The following is a 22,624-nucleotide window of genomic DNA, read 5'->3' on the forward strand; positions in this document are numbered from 1 at the left end:
TCTGGGACAGTGTTTGTCACATAGTAGGGTCTTAACAGATGCTTGCCTACTCAAAGTTGCATAAAGGCAAATTCAGGCTAAATATGGGAAATTTTTTTTTCCTGACATCTTGTTAGAGCTATCCTAATGCGGCACCTTAGGAGTTCCTGTGATTCTTTCCCAGTGGAGATCTTCAGGCAGAAGTCTGAAGACCACCTGTCAGGCCTGTCATAGTAGGGATTACTGTCTGCTATGGGTTCAATTAGCTGTTCATCGTATCTGAAATTTTGCAGTTCACTGTCCACTTTAAAGAATTTGATCTCCTTTCCCCCCAAATTTGGCATTCATCATCTCACAGTGGGCCGAGAAAAGCCTGTGAACTAGCAGGCCTGGCTTTTGCAGGCCTGCTTGCATTGGCTCTGCTTTGCCTAGGGTTCTTTTTGACCTCTTCCTCCAATCCCCCCCCCCCCCCATCCCTCCTCCTTTAACAGCTTCCCCTTATCCATGGTCACAGAGAAGACAAGTCTCTGCCTATGGCAGAGCCAGAGCAACCCGTCCACATGTAATCAAAGAAAAACCCCCCAAAGGAGTTAAAATGAAAGCTAAGAGATGTTGTGTTTCCTTGTCCTGGCAGTCCATTGTTATTCAGGCTACACTCAGATCCTCTGTCATTTCTTTTCAGCCCTGGGCTGGGAGGGCAGCGTTTATTTTCGTGGATGAATTAGTGTCCTATAGCTATCATCAGGGAAAACTGCAGTGGGGAAAGGATGCAGTAATCACAGCTGTCCCCTGACTCTCCCCAGCCCTGCTTGTCAAAGGTGGATGGCAGTCTCTAAGGCAGCTTGCTATACTGGAAAGAACCTTCCTTCATCCTGAAGTCATAAGGTGCAGGGTCAGATTTGGGTTCTGCCATTTCCTAGTTGTGTCCTTATAGGTTAGGTCTCTTTCTTTCTCTGAGTCTTTTTTTCTTCTGGCCTCACCAGATTGTGGTAAGGAAGGGCCAGGGCCTAGATTTAGAGATGCAAATGGAGTTCACCAGTCACCTGGTCCAGGCCCCTCATTTTATGGACTAGGAAAGGAGGTCTAAGATAGTGAATGGATATGATCAAAGTTCATGTAGTTCTTAAGTAGTGGAGTTGGGATCTGACTTTTTTAAACCATAAAGTGTGGTAGAAGTGCTGTTATTCTGTTATCTGTTCCTTTGCTCAACAAATTACAAGAATCATTGGTATGATCACACTTGGCCATTAAAGGCCAAGTCTTTCTCCTCTTGATCTAGAAGAGGTTATTCCCTCTTTATCTTCAGCAGAGATATTGGGGACAGTAAACAAACAAAAACTCCAACAGTTTGTGAGATAAGCAGATTAGGGAAAACTAAAGCAAAATAAAGTACAAAAGCAGAAAAGACAAGTTGATAAGAATCCTTACTCTGTGGCAGCTAAGGTCTACTCACACATCAATTTGACTGGCCTAGCCTGTGGGGTCCTCACTCCTTTGCAGAAACACAGGATCTAAGATTTGAAAGCCATAGGTTGTATCCCAAGTGGTTTTATTTTTAAAAAGAAAAGTCTGTTAAATATTCAGTCATAAAGGGCATTTTTATTCATTAACCTGAAGAAACCAATTAAATTTTTTAAAATTAACAGCAAAATTATGTTAAAAATTACAAAAATTCCTTTTCATCAAATTTTTACCTTAACATGCAGCAACACCTGTCTCAGACTTAATTTCTTGCTTTAAAAAGGTATCTTTCTGTGTCCTGATCTCTTAGTCCTACACTTTGTACATGTTTTAAAAATGTAAAATGTTAACTTTTTGCCTTCCTTGCCTATAGCATTCAGAACCTCAGGACTACAATCTAATACATTCCACAAGGAAAACTAGAGGAGGCAGAAAGGGAAATGTTTATGGTTCTGGGATTCTTTGTGAAATTGAATAACTATTTTGCTATTTGATAACTATCTCAATATAAGTGGCTTCCTTTTATTTTATGTATTTAAAATCATGATTCTGAGAAGTTTGTCAAAGGACCCAGAACTCAGAACAGGTTAAGAACTAGTGGTCCAGCTGGTTTTTCCTTTTCCTGGTTATAGCCAGCTAGAATCAGGAGCCTCTTGAACTTCCAAGGGAGAGAAGGTAGATAGTCTAACCCCAGTAGAAACTGGATTCCACTAAACAGAAAAGGATTTTTTTTGTAAGAGGGAGAAGGAAAATAGAGGGGTGACACCCTCATATATCCATATTTCCCCCAGTAACCCAATGTAGATCATGGATATAAACAAGTTTGAACTTTTCTATTTTTAGCCTCTACTGTGGCTTGATAAGAAAGAGAACAGTAATGACTGAACTGAAAATCAGGGGACCTGGATTCGAGGCCTACATTTATCAGGTAGTTTTTAATCAGTTAACTGCGAAAAAAATTACACAATGGAAAGAATATTGGATTTAAAATAATTAGTTTTGACTACTGATTCTTACATCTATAACCTAAGTGAACATGAGCAACTTTCTTCTCTTTGTGCCTTAGTTTCCCCATATATGAAATGAGAGGAGTTTGATTAGAGCGTGTCTGAGGAACCTTTTGAGGTAGCTAGGTGGCACAGTGGATAGAGCACTAGGCTGGTAAGACACTTAATTCTGTCTGCAGATTACTGGAGCAGAGCCAGGACTGGGGGGGGGGGGTCATAGAATCATAGATTTATAGCTAGAATTGACCTTAGATTCATCTAGTGTAACACTTAATTTATGAAAAAGGCAAATGAACTCCAAGGAGGTTAAATGATTTGCCCAAAGTCACACAGGTAAAATAATTGATTAAAGTTAGCTCCAAAGGATTCTAGGGAATCTTGGTGGAGCTGCAAATTCAATCTCAGACACTTACTAGCTCTATCTCCTTGGGAAAGTCACTTCACACTGTTTACCTTAGTTTCCTTATTTGTCAAATAAGCTGGAGAAGGAAATTGTAAACCAATCTAAAAAAATATCTTTGCCAAGAAAACTCCAAATTGGGTCATGAAGAGACAGATATTACTGAAACAAACCTTTCTCTAATTCCTGTGACTTTTGTGAACTCACCTTTAAAACAGATATAGATGACTTCTGTGCCTCAGTTCATTCATATGTAAAATGAAAAGTTTGAATACAATAGCCTTTAAGGTCCCTTCTAGCTTTTTATCTATGATTCTGTGATTTCTTCTAGCCTTAATATTGTAGCTCTTCACTGATAACTTTGCTATTGGACATAGACTGGGGAGTCTAAGCAAACTCCTGCCATACTGAAAGGTTTCAAAAGTATAGAACTTTTGATGGACTGTGAGTTTGTAATCTAAGTTTAGCTAAATTAATTTTTTTTGGGGGGGAGGGTTAATCAGTCAGGCATAGCTATCATATACTAAGATAGTTTTGGTCTAAATGGAAAAGTAACACCTACACAAATGAAATTCCAGACCTTTTAAAAAGTTATTTCCTTTCATTTCAGTCAATTTTATCTTGTTCTGTAGTCAAGGAGTACCCAGAGCTAAAGTAGTGGAGATTAGTGACTAAGTTTATGATCTTCTATCCTCTTTTGTCGCATGAGAAAACCCTTCAATAGGTGGAACAAGAAAGAAGATAACTTGGCCACAATATCATCACTGAAGGGACCTCAAAGCCCTGCTGGAAAAGGGACTTCTACCACAAAAATCTTAACCTTTTTTTGTGTGTCACAGATCTCTTTGGAGGTAGTCAGATGAAGTCTCTAGATCTCTTCTCAGAATCCTATTTGCTTCCAACATTCACTCAAGAAATACTAAATTTCAGTTAGAAGTTAGTAAAAATAAAAATGCAATTTTTTTTTTCCATCCAAGTTTAGAGACTTCTTGAAAAATATCTGTGGACCTCTTGGGGGAGGCTCGCTGGATAACCCAGGTTAAGGACCCTTGCTCTAAAATGTGGCTGACAAGTGGTAGTCCTGCCTTTGCTTGAAGTTTTCTCTTGAGGTGGGACATGTCCCCCCCACCCCTCGCCCTGTCCCACTCAATGGTTTTCCTGAGTAGGAAGTCATCTTTGGAGATAGCACAGAGCAGTAGAAAGAATGCTGCTGACCTTGGATGTATAAGACCTGTGTTTGAATTCCAGTTCTGCCTCTATCTCAGACATTAACTTCACTGGGCTTCACTTTTCTCATCTATAATATCAGGTTGTTGATCAGTCAGTTTTCATTCGTGTCCAGCTTTTCATGACCAGCTCTTCATGACCTCATTTGAAGTTTTCTTGGTAGGCTTGGAGTGATTTACAATTTCCTTCTCTAGTTCATTTCCAGGCAAATAGGGTGAAGTGACTTGCCCAGGGTTACAAAGCTAGTCAGTATCTGAGGCTGGATTTGAACTCAGGAAGAGAAGAGTCTGGCCTGGTGCCCTATCCACTGTGCCACCTAGTTGTCCCCCATAAAATGAGATTAGCCTATCTTCTACATTGACATTCATATGATTCTAAATCCAAATGCTTGTCTTGATAAACTTCCATCCATTTCCCCCTAGTTTTGCCCCTGGGATCAAATGAAATAAGATGAAATTCCTCTTCTCCCTGCCAATTCTTCAAATGCTTGAAGACAGCTATTACCCCCTCCACCTACATTTCCCCCTCCCTCTTACCCAAAACTCATTAAATCTTTTCTTCCCAAGGTATCTTTCTCTTTTTGAGCAAAAAGAACAGGACCTTCTATCTTTACCTCACTCCTTCTCAATTGTCTTTCCAGACTAAACAGGTCTTTTTTTGTTCTCCCCTCTTATAAATTCTTCCAGATCTGTGATTTCACTGGGTGAGAAAACTCTAGGTGAGGAAGATCCCTCTGGCAAGCAGAACAGAAACTGTTCTTCAGTTTATAATCTTAAGGGTGCTAGGGGTAGGGAGGTTAAAGGTTATATGACTGACTAGCTTAGGATCATTCTGCTAGCATCCTTTGGACTACCAGTTTTGAAAAGTTGTCCACTATGCAAAACTGCCCCTCTATCTCTTTGAAATCTGCCCTCATATTCTCTGGATCATTATAGTTGCCTCCCCTGACTCTCTTCCAATTTGATAGTTTCTCCCCATTCCATTCCACCTCCCACACTGTGGTCAAAGTAATTTTCCTGAAGTGTAGATCTAACCATGTCATTCCATGACTTAATAATAGCTAACATTTAAGGTTTGCAAAGTGCTTTAAATATATTATATCATATGATCAATAAACTTAAGTGTTTTCCTATTGCCTCTAGGATAAAATATAAATAAAATATAAAGCTCTTTACACCTTGGCCCCAACCCATCGATCCAGCCTCACTGGATTAGTTCCCCTCCTGCCCTTCAGAATCCAGTCTAACTGGCCTTCTCTCTGTTCCTCATCCTACAATTTCTAGATCCCAACAGAGGTTACCGCCTAAACCCTGCCCCCTGTCAGGAATACATTTCCTCTTCAGCTCTGTCTCCCTCAATCCATTTCTTCCATCAAGTTGCAACTCAGGTACCACTTTTTTTACATGAAATTTAATCGAATAATCCACCTAAATGCTAGTGCCCACCTTCCAAAATGACTGTGGACTTAACTGCTTTTTTTATCTTTCCTTTATAGTTATTCTGTAAATGCTAAAATGATGCTATTTTTTGTCTTTCATTTTTTTTCCCCTTTTGTCCTTATTCTTTGTTCTTTTAAACGGGTCTTTTTTTTTTTTTTTTTTGGTTCTCCTTTCTTACAAATTCTTCCAGATCTGGGATTTCATTGGGTTAGGGAACTCAGGTGAGGAAGATCAGGGAGGTGACATCATGACAAGTATAAGAACAAGCATAAGAATTAGATTTGAGTGAGGGGGGCCATGCTAAGTCATCAACCTCACTTTCTCCTCCAGAGACATCTGGGTCCAGCAGCCAGATATGAATCAGGACAACTGGAGATGGCCCTGGATGTGAGGCAATCAGAGTTAAGGGACTTGCTCAGGGTCACATAGCTAGTAAGTGTCAAGTGTCTAAGGCTGGATTTGAACTCCTGTCCTCCTGATTCCAAGGCTGGTGGTCTATCCACTGCAACACCACAGAATGCAAGCTTATTGTGAGTTGGGAATGTTTCACTCACTGGCTTTGACCCCTAATGCCTAGCTTGTTGCTTGACTCTCTTTCAGTTAAATTCTTCTTTCTGAAGTGAGTATGAAGACTTTCCAGTTCAGGGTGACATGGTTATACAAGGTGAGAGGCATGTTTCTTAACCTGTTTCTAATATTATTCCTGATCATACCCCACCAATCTCTTTAGAGAACAGTCTTCAGTGATTTCCAGATTCTCTTTCTGTATCATTGCACATCACTCAGAGTATGTCATCCTATAAGACTTTGGGAGTGTTTCCCCCTAAAATGCACCTTTTGTTACTTGCCTACATTTTCTGTCAGTCTTCTCAAGTGAAGATGCAAGACCTTTTTCATGCTATCTCCTTTCCTTTACTTTTAAGTATACATGAACTAAATTCTCCTGCAAACTTAAAGGCACAGCCTTTTCTTTCTAGGACTTTTACAGAAATGCTCACCAAGATGGGCCCTGGTATTGAATTCTGGATAAATCAAGTGGTTGCTCAATCAAAAAATCAAACAGTTTACATTCTAGTTTTATAAGTATATACAAAATAAGTATGTGCTGACTTTTTGGTAGAAAGTACTGACAGGTAAGGGTTCAGAAATGGCATCATGGAGGAGGTGGTGTTTGAGCCCAGGTTTGAAATGATTCCAAAAGGTGGGGGTAAGTGGCAAGTTAGTACATTCAAGGGAGGGGGGGCAGCCTGTGAAAACACACAGGGATAGGAGATGGATGGCCAAGCTTAGTGAACCCCTATACACTAGTCTGGACCAGAGAGTGTGTGCAAGAATGTAAGATGTAATGAGGCTAAAAAGGCAGCCAGATTTGAGGGGATTCAAATACTTAAGAGGGGGAATCTATATCTACCCCAGCAGTTAACAAGGAGTCACTGGAATCTACAGATGGGGGAAAAGACCTCCTTTCACATTTATAAGGCCTACCATATCAAGCTTCTGGGATATTTCCCTCTGGCATGGAGCTAACCCCAATTTGTGAAGGTTGTGATAGGATTGCACAGTTCTAGTAGACCCCTTCAAGCTGGAGATCTTTTGAGCTGTGGCATGAAAGCTCACTAAGTGTGTACCCATCATCCAAGGAACTGCTTGGCTAAATGTGGTCAGGCTCATTATCAGAAAGTTGCCCACCAAATTGTTGATGAAATAATTTGGAGCCAGTGGTCCTGAGCTCAGATCCTACTGTGACACTTGTCCTCTATGTGGCCCTGGGGAAATTATTTACCACCTCTAGGCCACAGTTTTCCTCATCTGTAAAATGAAGGGGGTTGTAGCAGAGGATCTTTAAGGTCTATGATCTTAAGACCTTTAAGGGAGGAAGGGGGGCAATGGCTCATGAAACTCAACTAAGGAGGAAAGTTGTTAAAAACTGCTTCAGTGGATGGAGTCCTGCATATATGTAATTAAAAAATCTTTTAAATAACCCTGTGGATTTTGTATAAGGCATTGTGTTAAAGATGTCCTGGAGCTAGAAACATGTGGCATGTCTATTGTTTTCTTGGCAAAGATACTTGAGTGGTTTGCCAGTTCTTTCTCCAGCTTATTTTATAGATGAGGAAACTGAGGCAAGCAAGATGAAGTGACTTGTCCAGGATGATGAAGGTAGTAAGTGACTAAGGTTGGATTTGAATGCAGGAAGATGACTTCTAGTCTGGCACTCTATCCAAGGAATTTATTCAATAACACCTTTTTACTTAATATTACATGTTACTTAATATTATAAATAAATTAAGACAGCATTGTGCTAAGGATTGGGGATCCAAGGGCAAACAAACCCTTTTTTTCCCTCTTCAAATGAAGCCTACATTCGCATTAGGAGCTTCTGGTACATAACTGCCTAAATAAGTGGTTATTTATCTCTACCCTTTGTTTCTTGATTTTTACAAATTCCTTCTTTCAAGGTGAAATAGTCTTTCTCTAAGTCCCAGGCTAACTTTTTTTTTGTTTTGTTTTGAATAGACTCTTTAGTCATCATCTAATATGCCACTTTAAAAATTATTATATTTAAATCATGAGGGAGAAAAATTATCAATGCCAATAATAAGATGAGAGGGAAAAATCATGTTTAAGAGTAACTTACAAAAACAATAAGAACAACTATCCATCAGGAATTTAATTTTTCATGAACAGGCTAAATTCATGACAGTGAAAAATTCACAACTGTGACCAAAGAAGGCAAATTTAAAATGTCACAGTGGATTACATCTGTCAAGCTACCTGGGCCATCACTTTTTTATTGAAATGGGTTGTTCTAGTCCTTTCACTTATCTAAAATATTGACCTAGGATATCTTTGTGGTCATCTCTAGTATATGAGATTAACTTTACCATTCCAATTTAAAAAAAATCTAAGTCAGTCCAGAAAATCTGAAATTATAAGTGACCAAAACCATTCATACTTCTAAAGAAAAGATCCAATGTGTAATTAGGTATCTCAACTAGTATAATTATAGGGGCAGCTAGGTGGCACAGTGGATAGAGAGCACTGGCCCTGGAGTCAGGAGATCTCACCACAGACACTTAATAATTACTTAGCTGTGTGGTCTTGGTCAAGTCACTCAATCCCATTGCCTTTCAAAAAAAGGAAAAAACTAGTAAAATTATACAATCTCAGAGCTGTACCTGAGAGGTCAGACAGTTTGATATAAGGGAAGGTACGAGGAACTTGGGAATCTAGAGGATCATGGTTTGTATTCAAACTTTATTGTTTATTATGCATGTGACCTAGGGCTCTCTAGGTTGTAATTTTTTATGAAGTGAGGGGATGAGACATTACAATAAGATCCTTTTCACCTCTACATGCTGTAAGCCTAAGACTGTTGTTTCACAGGGCTTTTATCCATTGCTCCTACTTCTATCCTCTGGGGTCAAGCAGAAAAGCCTAATCCTTTTTACATAAAAACTGATACAAACACACCCCTCTACTTATATACCTAGATAGAGTTGTATGTGTGTGTGTGTGGGGGGGGTGTACACATGTATGTATGTAGAGAAAAAAGTTTCTATACATAGTTTTATACATCACACATATATGTATATATTAATATGCAATTCTATAAAATCATTTAACATTTCAGGTGTTCTAGACAACTTTCTAAGATGATAAATTATATTGGTATATGTTCCTTCATCTGGGAATCCCCTATATCAATGAAACCACAGATTCAGTTCATAATTATATCTACATGAGATATATTTACACACATATTTGATAAGAAAATATACTCATATATATTAAACCATTGTTATGGATTTCTTTTAGACATACATGCATATATACACACTTTAAGATTAGCATCTAAGGATTTTTTAAAGTGCAGTACAGAAAAATGGCATTAGATGGTGCTGTGTAACCACAAATTTTGCTTTATAAAATTCCAAACTTCCTAAGCACAGAATCTTCTTGAAAGAAGAAACAATTATGCTGGGGATATGAAAATGTATTTTTTATATAATGGGGAATCTGTCCTTTCAAAGGGATCATAAAAAGTATGCCTTCACATCTCATAAAAGTCTCCAAAAAGTCCCCACTAGAAAGCTCCTACAGCAACCCAAGCCAAAGCAAAACTTTCAAAGTTGCTTCTTGGAATCTTTGCCTGCCAAAACGGCTTTTGTGCACTTCACCTCGATGTCCTGATGTCACAGCCAGCAGGAGCAGCCCCAGGCTAAATAAACAGTAAGCCCCATTTTTCAACACACAAACACATAAAGATGTCAGCTCAAACTGTTTACTAATTAACACTTAAAAAGACACAAATTAGATATGCGTGGCTAAGAGCAATTATAATCAAGACGAATTTCTCTAGTCATCTGGGAACTGAAAAAAATGCCTAATTGCTGGAACCAATGTTTTAAAAACTGAAATCATGCCAGTTAGCAAATATGTTCATTTAAAGAACATTTCATGTGACTACACCCTTGAGAATTGACTACAAACATGAGAACAAGGAAAAATATTTCGATATAAAATTAAAATTTTAAGCTCCCTTAGATTTACAACTTCTTCATTAAAGATGTAGGCAAACAGCAGCCCATAAAAACCTGTAGCAATTAAGTGGTTAAATGAACTGCCTCCCTTGTCAATTTTAAGGGAGTGATTAATATTAGATGTTCACTTTACTAATTAGATTCTCCCTAGTCTTTCAGTTTAAAGTCAAGTTAAAATGGAAGTTGGCTTGTTCCATAGAAGGTTCTCCTTGGAAAGAGTGGTAGGTTAATGAGGATTTAACGATGTTCATTCATTCAATAAACATTCATGAAGCTCCTACTATGTGCAGAGCAATGTGTTGGGAAAAGTGCAGAGATTAGGTCAATCAGTCCCTGCCCCATAATGTAATTTATGGTAGTTGGTAAATGGTTAGCAAATGACTTATAGTTAGTAGCCAGTCATAATGTATTTGGAAGAGCACTAGATGTGTATGTTGGTGAATTCTTTGTAGTGAGATAAAATTGTGAAAGGAGTTGGTTTAATTGAATGGGATACATTACCATGAGGCAGGAGGCAGGGGTTCAATTCCAGCTCCAACACTTCCTAGCTGTGGGATCAATTCAATTCTTGTTACCTCAATTACCTCATCTGTAAAATGAGGTTTAATAATCTCTGTACTACTTCTACTATAAAGGTGTGATAAAGAAATAATTTTTTAAACCTTAAATAATCTAGAAATGAGAGCTGCTGTTATATAACACAACACTTTTATTAGATCCACAAATAAAATCCTGCCTTAAAAATGGATTTGGGCCATTTGTTTACAGTGTGAAAGCAGTAATTTATTCTGTCTGTTGAATGCACTTTTCAGAAACAATTTGACAGCATGGAAGGGAAATGAAGGGAGAAAGATGAACCTGTAAACGTAATGCAGATTATACATGGTTGGGATTACCCTCTTTTATGGAATGGAGCAAGATGTTAATGAACTAGAGGGACCATGAGTTTTAGTAGAGGCAGGGGTTGGAACTTAGCAGAGGCTTGTGCGCTGCCAAAAGAAGAATGAAAAGCAGGCTGTGAACAAAGGTAGGAAAAAAGCACTGGATTATTGAAGAACATTTCAGTCTGGAATGCAGTGCCAGGGAAAATCCCATGCTGCCCGGGATATAGAAGCCATCAGATCTAGGGTAATGGAGCTATTGCTTGCAAGGGAAATAAAGAGACACAGAAATTCAGAATATTTATATGCACATCTATCCATCTTCAGAGAAGATGCTTCATCAAAAGAATAAATTATGGTATATTAATGTAATGAAACACCAAGGAAGGCCATAAAAATGAAGACTATGAAGAATATAAAGAGAGATGGAAAGACTTATATGAAGTGATCCAAAGCGAGGTCAGCAAAATAAAAAACATGCACAGGCTATAACCACATTTTAAAAATGAAGACATTTCTAGGCAAACAGAGAGCAAGATTCAAGATAAGAAAGGGAACAAACAGATGATCATTGTTCCGATTTTACTAAACTTTCTATTTGTATTACATTTATTTTTTTAAGCAAAATTAAATAATTTATTTTTAAGGTTTATTTGGATATCTACTTCATATTTTGTAGTTTGGATTTGTGGACAATGATATTGTTTATTATATTAGTTTTTTTAAAGGGGATTTAGGTTGTATAATTCAACTACTTCATGACTCTAGAAGAGAGAGAATGTTTGTGGAATTATTAAGATGAGTGTTTTTCTCGGTGGAAAAATCAGCCTTAGTTAACTTGTCTCCTCTCCCTACCCATTTCTGAGAAAAATCCTACTTCTACACCATTGATATTTAGTGCTTTGTGATACACTGCCCCAAAGAATTTACATTTTTTCAGTTCCAACTCCTCCCCCTAAGTCTCCATCCCAGCTATCCACTCATGGTTGATCCATCTAAAGTTTAACTGGAAAGAGATCACACATTCACTCTTTCATGACTAAGACTATTCTACCACAAATTAATTTACTTGTGCTTTGGGAACACTAAGGGCAGTTAAATCTGAACAAGTAGAGTAGGACACAGAGGTATATTTATTTAGATAGCCAAAGTATAATGAGCCTGGACTTGAAGCCAAAGAAACCTGGATTTAAAAAATCCCAGGTTCTGTTATTTATTGACTTGTGATTTTGAGATAGTCACTTTATTTATTTGAGTTTCAATGTCCTTATCTGTAAAATGGGATGACAATACTTGTAGTATACCTTCTACCCATCCTTCAAAAGATCCTCCATTGTGTCAGCAGGATTAAGCTGGTTAAGAGACAGCAAGCACTCCACACATTAGCAGTTTTTAAGTATGGTCATGGTCAAAAAATATTACCTCCCACCCTTTTGTTAATGAAAAAAGGAGAATATGGAGGAACTAGAAGAGAATGAGAGGCTCTCCTGCTTGCTGTCTTAGTGACTTTGAATAATTGACTTAACATCTCTGGCCTTCACTAAAAATCTGAAGATGGAAGAAGGGCTGGGCTAAGTCTTACCTGTCCTTTTTTTACTTCTAAATCTTATGATAAGACTCTCCACACTTTGGGTCTATGTCTGAACATGTGTGTATACCCATCCACACACACAATCCATCACCAAGTTCACACACCAGTCCCAGAGCTTAGTAGAACCTACCACCTTAACCTTTAAGGACTTCTGGTCACTCCTCACTCTGTGGTAAGGCCCCAGATGGAGATGTCAGTGGACCGTTGTTATGAAGATCAAGAATAAGAAAGAATAAGTTTGTGGAGGCAGTGCAGGAGGGTTGGGAGACAACAGATGGCAACTTTTAAAAGAACTATTTCTTAATCATATCTTCAAGCATTTCAGTAATATCAGTGTTTCTAAAAATGTGTAAGATTACATTGAGTCATTTTTCAAAGCTCTTCTTTGCTATATACTCTTAAGCTGAAACAAATTAATCCAAAATCAAGGGGGATGAGGCTTATCCAAAGTCATACAGCCAGAAGTATCAGAGCTGGGGTGTGAACCTACATCTCTCTAAATCCAGTGCTTTCCCACTTTCTTTTGTCCCTTACCTTATCTTATTGTTTCAGATTTGGTTAAGTTGGGATTCACCTGTAAATTCTGCTCTGTTGAGCCATTCTTGTAGGAACCAGAGAACACTAGTGGATCAGGAAGGCCCACCTAGTCACTCATGAGATGATAACCACAGATATTCCTTGCTTCCAATTTGCTAGCATTTAAAGTTGAGAAGGGAATGTGACAAGAGACTTGGGTATCCTCTTCTGACTTGCAGTTTGCCTTTATTTCAAGTAGTCATGGACTTTACCATTAGTACCTAAGGATTGCTGAAAGATCCTTAGAATACAAAATGTCAAAGCTGGAAGTGATATTAGAGATCACGTGGTCTGACTTCTTTATTTTAAAGACAAGGAAACTGAAGTCCAAAGAAGGACAACAGCCTGCCCAAAGTGGCAGAATGAGCAAGTCGTGGAGCTGGGACTTAAACCCAGATCTACAGACTCAAGGTGCAGAGCTCTTCCCCCTAATCATGCTTCTTGAAAATCTAAGTAACAAGGCCTGGTACTTCCCCTACCAACAGGCTGGTGATCCTTTCAACAGACCATGCACCATACTGACCGACTGAAGCAGTTAGGTGGGACAGTGCAAAGAGAAGTAAATAAGAGAATATTTGTAAAGTGTTTAGTTAGCACTATGTTGAGGAGCATAGATACTTAATAAATGTTCCTTTTTCCTTTCCTTTCCTTCCACACTTTGCACCATGCAAAGCCAGTTTTCTCTTGTTCTTAAATCTGTCCTTTATAGAGATACTAATCAAGTGCTTTACAAGGTGATTAATAAATGCTTGTTAAATGTCTACATGAGTGACTTTGGCCTCTGCTTGAACAGCAGCAATAAGGAAGAATGCCTATCACAATGCTAACTGCCTTCTCTCACAATGTCATCTGATGTGCCATCTTTGTTTTCTCTGAGTACTTCATGTGCACTGAATGTGCAAAAAACATTTTTAGATTCTTTAACACCTGCTCCAGATACCCTTTGTGCACTGAAAATACCTTTTGCCTCCTTGTCACCTATTCCAGGGAGCAGTGGATCCTAATGTCTTGCTATTTGATACCATAGAAGCCTGAAGTGTGGTGGAAAATAAACTGGACTGAAAGTCAAGGAGGGATGGATAAGAGTCTTAGCTCTGCCACCAACATGGGTGAACCGGGAGGTGTTATTATTATCATTTCTATTTTACAGATGAGGAAAGAGAGGCTGAGAGGAGTTAACAGACTGACCTAGGGTCACTCAGCTGGCATGACAGGATCGAATTGCAAATCCTCCAGACTCTAAGCTTAGGGTTCTTTCAATTCTAATGTTCTAGATTTCAAACAGTTCCCTAGAGCAGAATACCTATATTTCAACTTATACAGAGAAAGGTTAAAAAAAAAAGGTGAAAAGATTCAAAACCAGGTCATGTAAAGTTCTAAGAATGAGCAGCTGGGGAAGGAAAGATTGAGCAGGGACATAAGAACTGTTTTCAAGTATTTGAAGAGTTGCCCATTCTGCTTGGTCTAAGACAGCTGGACCTGAGGCAGAAGGGGAAGTCATGGAAAGGAAGATTTCAGTACAACATAGGAAAGCTTTGGCTACAACAATGGAGCAATCTATTTGAAAAGATAGTAACTGTTGGGAGCATGTCCCAGGGGATTTCTATTAAGGTGGGGATTGATTTGAGCATCTCTGAGTTCTCAGTTAATTCCAGGATTCCATGATCCAAAGAAAAGGAAAAGACATGGCAGAAAAGCTATCTTGCCCCTAAAGAACTTTCCCAAATGTATACCAATGTTTGTTAAAAAAAGAGCTTATCCTCCAAAAACTTACATTGGAATGGAAAAAAAAGAATGAAACAAAAGGCAAACTTCTTAAAAACAGGTTATTTAGTCACATTCTGACATTCAATGTAGGTTCAGTCAAATGATTAGCAAATACAAAAAGAAATTTGTAACTGTTACAAAATTGTGATGTAGCTTTTCAATTTTTTTTCCTTAACGATTTTGCATTTTGGACTTAAGTGTTCATAGGAATAGACTCCAAATTCCTTTACCAAGGAATTCAAGGAGATAGGACTGCAGAAAATATTATGTTAATAGAGCCCTTTGAGATGTTCATGGATCATGAGATTCAGAACTGGAAGGAACCTCAGAACACAAAATGTTAGAGAGCTAACCGGGACCTTAGAACACAGAATATGAACTAGAATGGGAAAAGATCATCTCTTTGAATCCTCTCATATTATTAGTGGCAGTGACTTGCTCAACTGATAGTTAAGTAAAAGTGGCAGAAATGGGGCTTGAACCTGGGACTCTGAAATCCAAATCCTGTGCTTCTTCCTCTGTACTTCCAGTTCAACCTGCTCATTCATTCCTACATAAATGGTATAATACTACCTATGTAAGTAAGAATTTAAAAGTCCAGTTCATGGATATTATGGAAGGCCAGAAGACATCTGTCATGGTTTCATACCCTATTTGATTTTAATAACCTGTTCCTCCCCCCCATCTTGCTAATTCTCACCAAGCCAGTAGTTATAAGCTCTATTTAGTACTTGGTCATCTTGTTAATTTGCTTAAGCACAGAATCTGGATCTGCTCCATTTCATCACTCATAACATATCATAATAATGCCATCTTCTGCATACAACGACGCTGCTGCTGACCCATCATCACTAGGGAAGACTTTTGTAGATTTTTCCCCCCAGTAACAGTAATGTGTTTGCACTAATCTGTGTACCACTATCTTGTCCTTCATCCTGCTCTTAGCTCAGCTATATCTAGCCAAGGCTATTAAATTTTTGAGGGTATAGAAGAGGGCACCATTAACTTAGCAAGATGGGAATCAAACCCACAACCTTAGTTAGCACTGTGCTCTAATCAAGTCTACTAACTAGTCATTATTCTTGGCACATACTGAAAAAGAAATTCCAGTGGACATGAAAATGTCCACATGAGGCTTTATTCTCTTATTAAGAAATAGGATGTTTTCAATGAGATGAATAATAAAAATGAAATTTTTATACTGCTTTAAGATTTATAACACTTTTACTCAGAAACAATCCTGCAAGGTAAGTTGGGCAAGGATTATCATGTCCATTTCACAGAGAAGGAAACAGATGCTCCAAAAGGTTTAAATGAGCTGTTCAAGATTATGAAATGGAGCTAGAATTGGTAGGTGGATCTTCTGACTGTATGCCCAGAATTTGTTCTGTTATACTAGAGTGGTTAAGAATAAGTCATCTAAAGGAGAATGACAGGGGAGACCCTAGACTTCTTTTGTCACAATCTTTGAGCAAATTTCTTCTGTGCAAAGTTCAACTTAAATCTCACCTCCTCCTTGAAGACTTCTCTGATCCTCTTGTTGAAATGCATTAAATGCTATAAAAGGCACCAAATTAAAAATGTTGATCCAAAAAAAGAGAGGTGGGCTGGTCATTTGGCAATAACAAAGGATCATAATAACAAGTGCTAACATTTTTATAGTATTTTAAGGTTTGCCAAACCATAATGTAAAGTATCTATCTATCTATCTATCTATCTATCTATCTATCTATCTATCTATCTATCTATCTCTATTTTCTATGTATCATCTCATTTAATCCTTATGACAACTATGAAATAGTTGCCAATAAAATCACTGTTTTACAGATGAGAAAACCAAGGCATATAAAGATTAAGTGACTTGTCCAGTCAAACATTTCATAAGTGTTTTGATAAGAGGCAAAGATTCAGACTCGGGTTTTCCTGATTCTATGCTCAATACTCATCCAACTATCATATGGATAATTTATACTCTTTATTGGTAACCATATAAAGTCAAGAGGCCCAGAAGGAAGGCTTCTTGCATAGATATTGGATATAGAAAAGAACTGAACAAGATGAAAGCATCAATGAGCTATATTCCACACCAATGGAAGAAGTCCTCAAATCTACTGACAGATTTAGTAAAGTGTCATAGTTATTTAATTCAATTCAATAAGCACTATCAAGCATTTGCCACATATAAAGCACTGAGCTAGACATACAGAGATAAAAACTAAAAATAGTAACTTCCCTCAAGGAGCTTACATTCTTCTGAGACATATAATATGTAAGCATTATTTAAAAAAGACAACTTGAGCAAAGAAGAACTATAGGAGGTGCTACTTGAACTCATCCTTGAAAGACTAGAAAAGGTGAAGGTGAGGAAAGAAGGCAAGATAGGCAGAGGAATGTCTGAATACAGAGGCAAGTGTCTGGTAAATGCAGTTTAGAGAACCTTAAATAAACCAGTTTAACTGGAACAGAAACATGTGAACAGAGAGAATAATGTGAAATACTTCTGGCAAAGCTGGATGACATCATTGAATGAAAGACAAGGCCTAAATCGAGGAATTCATTGCCTTGAGGCAATAAGGAGATCACTGAAGACTTTTGAGCTGGGGAGTAACATGGGGCATTTTAGGAAAATTATTTTGATAGTTGTGTGAAGGATTGATAGAAGAGATGAGAGACTTGTAGCAGTGACGATGAGGAGGCTATAGTGATAATCTAAGTGAGAGATGGAGGGACTGAACTAGATTGGTGGGGAGTGAGGAGCACAGATACATAAGAAAGATGTCACGGAGGAAGAATGGAGAGTACTTGGCAACTGAATGTGTATGGGGGGAATGAAAGGAGCGAATGATGGTAACTGAGGTTTTGAACCTTGAAGTCAAGAGAAGTTTGGAGAGGACATTTTTGTGGGGGGAAGAAAATGATTTATGGATAAGTTGAATCTTAAATGCTTACAGTACACTGAAGTCTTAATGCCCAGAAGGTAACTGGTAATGTGGGACCAGAAAGCAAGAGAGTGCTTAGGGATTAGCTACTTGTATATGAAAAGGAGCAGTTGTAATCTTCCTTAATCTTTAGATCTCACTTGTACAATATCAGAGTTAGGTTCTGGACCTGTGATTTCATGGAATCCTAAGTGAGTAAATGACTTCTAATGCAAGTTGGCACCCTTACTGTAATTTCTAGCCTTAGAGAGTTGCCTAAGCTGGGAGTCAGTCCTGTATAGCCTGGGAGATAAGAATGATTTTTACCTTCTTACTCATCAAGCAGCTTCACTTAAGTGGTTGCAAACTAGAGCCCTGAGTTTAGTAACTTGTCCAGGATCTCAGCCGGGATGTGACAAGAGGCAGTGTTTGAAAACATGTCTTTGGGTTTGAAAGACAGCTCTCTTTGTGCTAGGCTGTACTGCACACAGAAAACAGTTAATAAATGTCTGGGACTGAATGAAATCAAAGGTCCCAAATTCTCAAGGACTCTTAGAATTTTACAGATGGGACCTCAAAGGTCATAGAAACAAAAGGTCACCAGTAGATAGACAGAACACTGGATTTGATTAAAAAGACATGGGTTTGAATTGTGCCTTACTCACTCACTGAATAGCGCTCCCAACTTGGGATCTCTTAGACACTCGCAGTTTTATGACCCTGGGTCAGTCACTTAACCTCTTTTTTGAAACAAGATAGCCTCTGAAGGCCCTTTCAGCTCTAGGTCCATGATCTTCTCAGGTCACCTAACCTGGCTGAGTCCTGGTTTCATCACCTGAAAATGGGGTTAATAATAATACACTGATTTCCTAAGGCTGTTGTGGAGATTAAATGAGATGATGTATGCCACTTGTTTCACATCCATATGTGTACAGCTATATAAATGTGAGCTATTGTTGACATTCCTGACAGCCAGCTCTCCAGCTTCCTCTCCAGTTCCCTCATTTAGGGGAACTCATTAACTCCTGAGGTAAGGCATGCCTTTGTTATGGAGGTTGTTTTTTTTTTCTTTTCTTAAATCAAGAAGGTGAAGGAGGCAGCCCGAGGCTAAAAATCTGCCTCCCTTGAACTTCTCTCCATTTACCCATTACTCCTGTCTTTGCCCTCTGGGGCTAAAGAGTGAAGCTGGATCCCTCATTCACAAGCTAACTCTTTCCTGAAGAGAAAGATCATACTGCCCTTTTTTCCCTCTCTAAATTATGCCCTCCCAGGGTGGCTAGGTGGAGCAGTGGATAGAACACCAGCCCTGGAGTCAGGAGTACCTGAGTTCAAGTCCAGCTTCAGACACTAATTACCTAGCTGTGTGGCCTTGGGCAAGCCACTTAACCCCATTGCCTTGCAAAAACAAACAAACAAAAAATAAATTAAACCCTCCTAATTCTTCCAGCAGATCCTTATAGGATAGTGGGAAGCTCTCTTCAGGGAAGTCCTTCCTCCAATGTGGTACCTTGCACCTAAGACTCTAGAAGTACAATGGGACATTGGCCAGTGTTCTTCCTCTCAGGCTGCCTAGTATTTAACTACTTTGTTTTTATTTGTATTGATTCTTTTTATATTTATTCTGTATGTACTCCCCCACCAGAACATAAGCTCCTTGAGAATCATTCTTTATATCTGTACCTCTGGTGCCAAGCACACAGTAGGACCTTAATAAATGCTTCAGGATTGATTTGCCCCTTCACAAATGTAACAAACTGTGTTCCTGGGCTGCTGATTGAAGGAGCAGCCCCTCATAACACTGTCAAAGACAATGCAAAGAAAAGGAATATGCAGCTAGTTGTTGTCTCAGCTGCTAACTCTTTGTACAAAGCAGGGGACCCTGGAGAAATACTGTAAAGCAGTCCTTTATTGGGGAAAAACGCAAGGGAATTTTATTCATTTCTGGGTTAGCATTATGCAATTCTCCCTCCCTTGCCAAAGTGACCTAAAAATCTATATATGACAATCAGTTCTTTTTTTTTTATGATTTACTGAAAATCAAAGACAAAATGGGACTTTTTTGTTGTTTTTGTTATGACAGGTTTAGAAATTTGTTGTACTACATTGATTCAATTTTCCTTGATTTCAGCCATCTTTCAATAAAAAACCTGATTCTGCTAGCTGAGAATACTAGAAGAAAACCCAAAGGGAACAGAGAATATTGAAATGGTTCCACCATTTCCATCTTTGAGACAAATATTCCTTTCAGAGGAGAAGCTGCCTCTGAGCACGTGATTGCTTAACAACCTTCTATACATAAAAAAAGAGGGAAAAAGAGAAGACAGAATAGAATCAAATGCTGTCTTATAGAAGCAGTGAAAACATCTACAAATCTGAGGTCTAGTTTATTCGGTTGCTCCAACTCTCTCTTTTCAGTCATCATTTCAGTATACTGAAATATATCCAACATATCACAAACCAGGGTGTCAAATGTGACCTAAATTTGGTGATAACCACTGAATAAGCTCCACCCCTTACTCTAAATCATTAAGAAGTAAAGTCATTTCAGAAAATTCCCATTTCTACCAAAGAACAATAATACTATTGTTTACAAAAGGCTTACAAAGAGCTTCTTACTAGGTGGGTAGTGGAATGGAAATATTATTCCCATCTAGAGGGAAGAAAACAGAGAAGAAATTTGATCTTAGTCAGTTAGAAAATATAAAAGGTAGAATTTGAATCCAGGTCTTTTGATTTCAAGTCTAATGTATCACAATATCATACTAGACCTCAAATAATCAGCATGAGTTTATATATATGGGGCTTTAGTGAATTTAAACAAAAATACTCTCCCTCAGAATGATTTCCTATGGTTTGTACTGCAAAAGTTAAATATTTTGATTCCCATTTTAATAGTTGAGAAAACAGACTTGGAAAGGTGAATGGTAAATAATTGAGATATCAGCTTCAGTTCTTCCAGTGACCAGTCCCATTTCTTTCCTCTCTCAAACATACTACCTGGGAGTACAGAAGGAAGATACCCTCAGCATACCCTGCCCAAAAATGCAACAATCCACAACTAAATAAACCCAAAGTTTTGATTACTGTATGACTTAAAGCTTCTGAACCTTAGAAAAAACAAGGAGACTTTTGTTGCTATCATTTTTTAAAAAGATAACTTGAGTAAAGAGGAACTATAGGAGGTGGTACTTGAACTCATCCTTGAAAGAAGCTTAGAACTATAAAATGTGAAGATGAGGAAAGAAGGCAAGTTAGGCAGGGAAATGTCTGGATACAGAGTGCAGGATGTTTTCCCATCCCAGCTCTGAAAAAACCTAGCTGAGTAATGGTAAGTAAGTCACATAGCTTCAATAAGCTATCATTTCCTCATGGATCAAATGAGAACCACATAAAATGTGTCCCAAAAATTTTGGTGGAGTTTCAAGCTTTTGGAACTTAAAATATCATTTTGAGGGATCTATTTATCTAAGCTATCTAGCTACCTACCTATCTACATAATTCACCAAAAACTACCAAACTTTAAAACTGAACTTAAACTACACTAAGATTTCTGGAACACTTTGTGTATATATTAACTCACAGGATTATTATGAGAAACAATAAATTAGATGAAATATGCAAAGTACTTTAAAACCATAAAATCACTGTAGACATGTGAGATTTTCTCATCAGTTACTGACAATGACTTTCTTTTTCTGAGATATTTCTTTGAGGAACAGTATAAGCATCAGCACCTCCCTTTTACAAATGGCTCAGAGAAAAGTGCTGGCTCAACTTCAGCCCCACATCTAGTGATGTAGAGGAGATGTGAATCCAGATCTGCCAGCACTCATTGCACCTCACTGTGGCTGACCTTTCTAGAAGATTTTAACTGCTTGAGACAGGGTCAGCAGTATCTAAGACCCTTCCCCTTACTCAGAAAGAACTCTGACTGGTGAAGGATACAGGACATTGCCAGATCCCTGAGCCATTGGTGGAGTTGGAGGGAGGTAGGTCACTCACCTCTTTTTCTATTTCTGCCAGAGATTTGATGGTGATCCCCAAGAGATCAACGGGCTGCATCTGAAACACAAAAGACAATCTACTTTCTTAAACAGCTGGGAAATGCCACTTTAACATCTGGTTTAGCATTTCAAACATGGGACAATTATCTAAGAAAAGCAGCTAGTTTTGCTTTGTCTTTACTACAGGACTGCATATTGGTGGAAGTGTCCTATCTGATGAGGGAATTCATCCACTGGTAGTAAATGTAGAAATGATAAAGAAAAATGCTTTCAGAGAATCCAGCAGGTAAATTGAATCCATCCTCCCCAGGGTCCTGTTCTCTGGTCCTTTCTCTCTCAAGACAGAGAAAGAGTCCACCAACACCTATGAAAAAGCATGATTTTGCAAAGATCTGTCCTGGTCTCTTATATTTTCCCCAGAAAGCAGTGCCAAAAGCTGGTAAGGCTTCCCATTTCTTTTAGCTGCGATGGGGATAAATGTGCCCTCAGCACTCTGGCCAGGTGGTGGCACTGGTGTCTAAGGAATTCTGGGCAAGGTGGCCAGTGCTTCGTTGATATTCATTGGGGAGCTGGGGGAATTCCAGCTCTTTTGAAAATGCATGGTGAATAAAATAACTGCACATAAATTATCATTTTCAGAAATCAATGGTGGTGAAAAATGATAACATCACATTTTAATGGGCGTTTCTGTAATTTCATGAAGATGGAGGCCCTTCTTGTGAAATGCTGGCTTCTTGACAGCAAATATACACTTTGATGTAAGCTAGAAGCAGCCCCTGGGTGGAATGGGCAGCCCAGAGAAGTCTGTGAGGATGACAGGATTAGGAACT

General features: G+C 38.4%; 1 protein-coding gene across 6 annotated transcripts in view; it reads right to left on the reverse strand.

Moving 5' to 3' along the window:
• The window catches only part of MVB12B (multivesicular body subunit 12B), a 322,603-nt gene that overhangs the window by 23,534 nt on the left and 276,445 nt on the right, over positions 1–22,624 (reverse strand). For all 6 annotated transcript variants that reach the window (XM_074211557.1, XM_074211553.1, XM_074211552.1 and 3 more), the window contains one exon: positions 21,793–21,852. In XM_074211557.1, coding sequence (XP_074067658.1) covers positions 21,793–21,852 — 60 coding nt within the window. The remainder of the gene's footprint in view (positions 1–21,792; positions 21,853–22,624) is intronic.

Source organism: Macrotis lagotis, chromosome 1 (assembly GCF_037893015.1).
Source record: "Macrotis lagotis isolate mMagLag1 chromosome 1, bilby.v1.9.chrom.fasta, whole genome shotgun sequence".
Classification (NCBI taxonomy): Eukaryota; Metazoa; Chordata; class Mammalia; order Peramelemorphia; family Peramelidae; genus Macrotis; species Macrotis lagotis.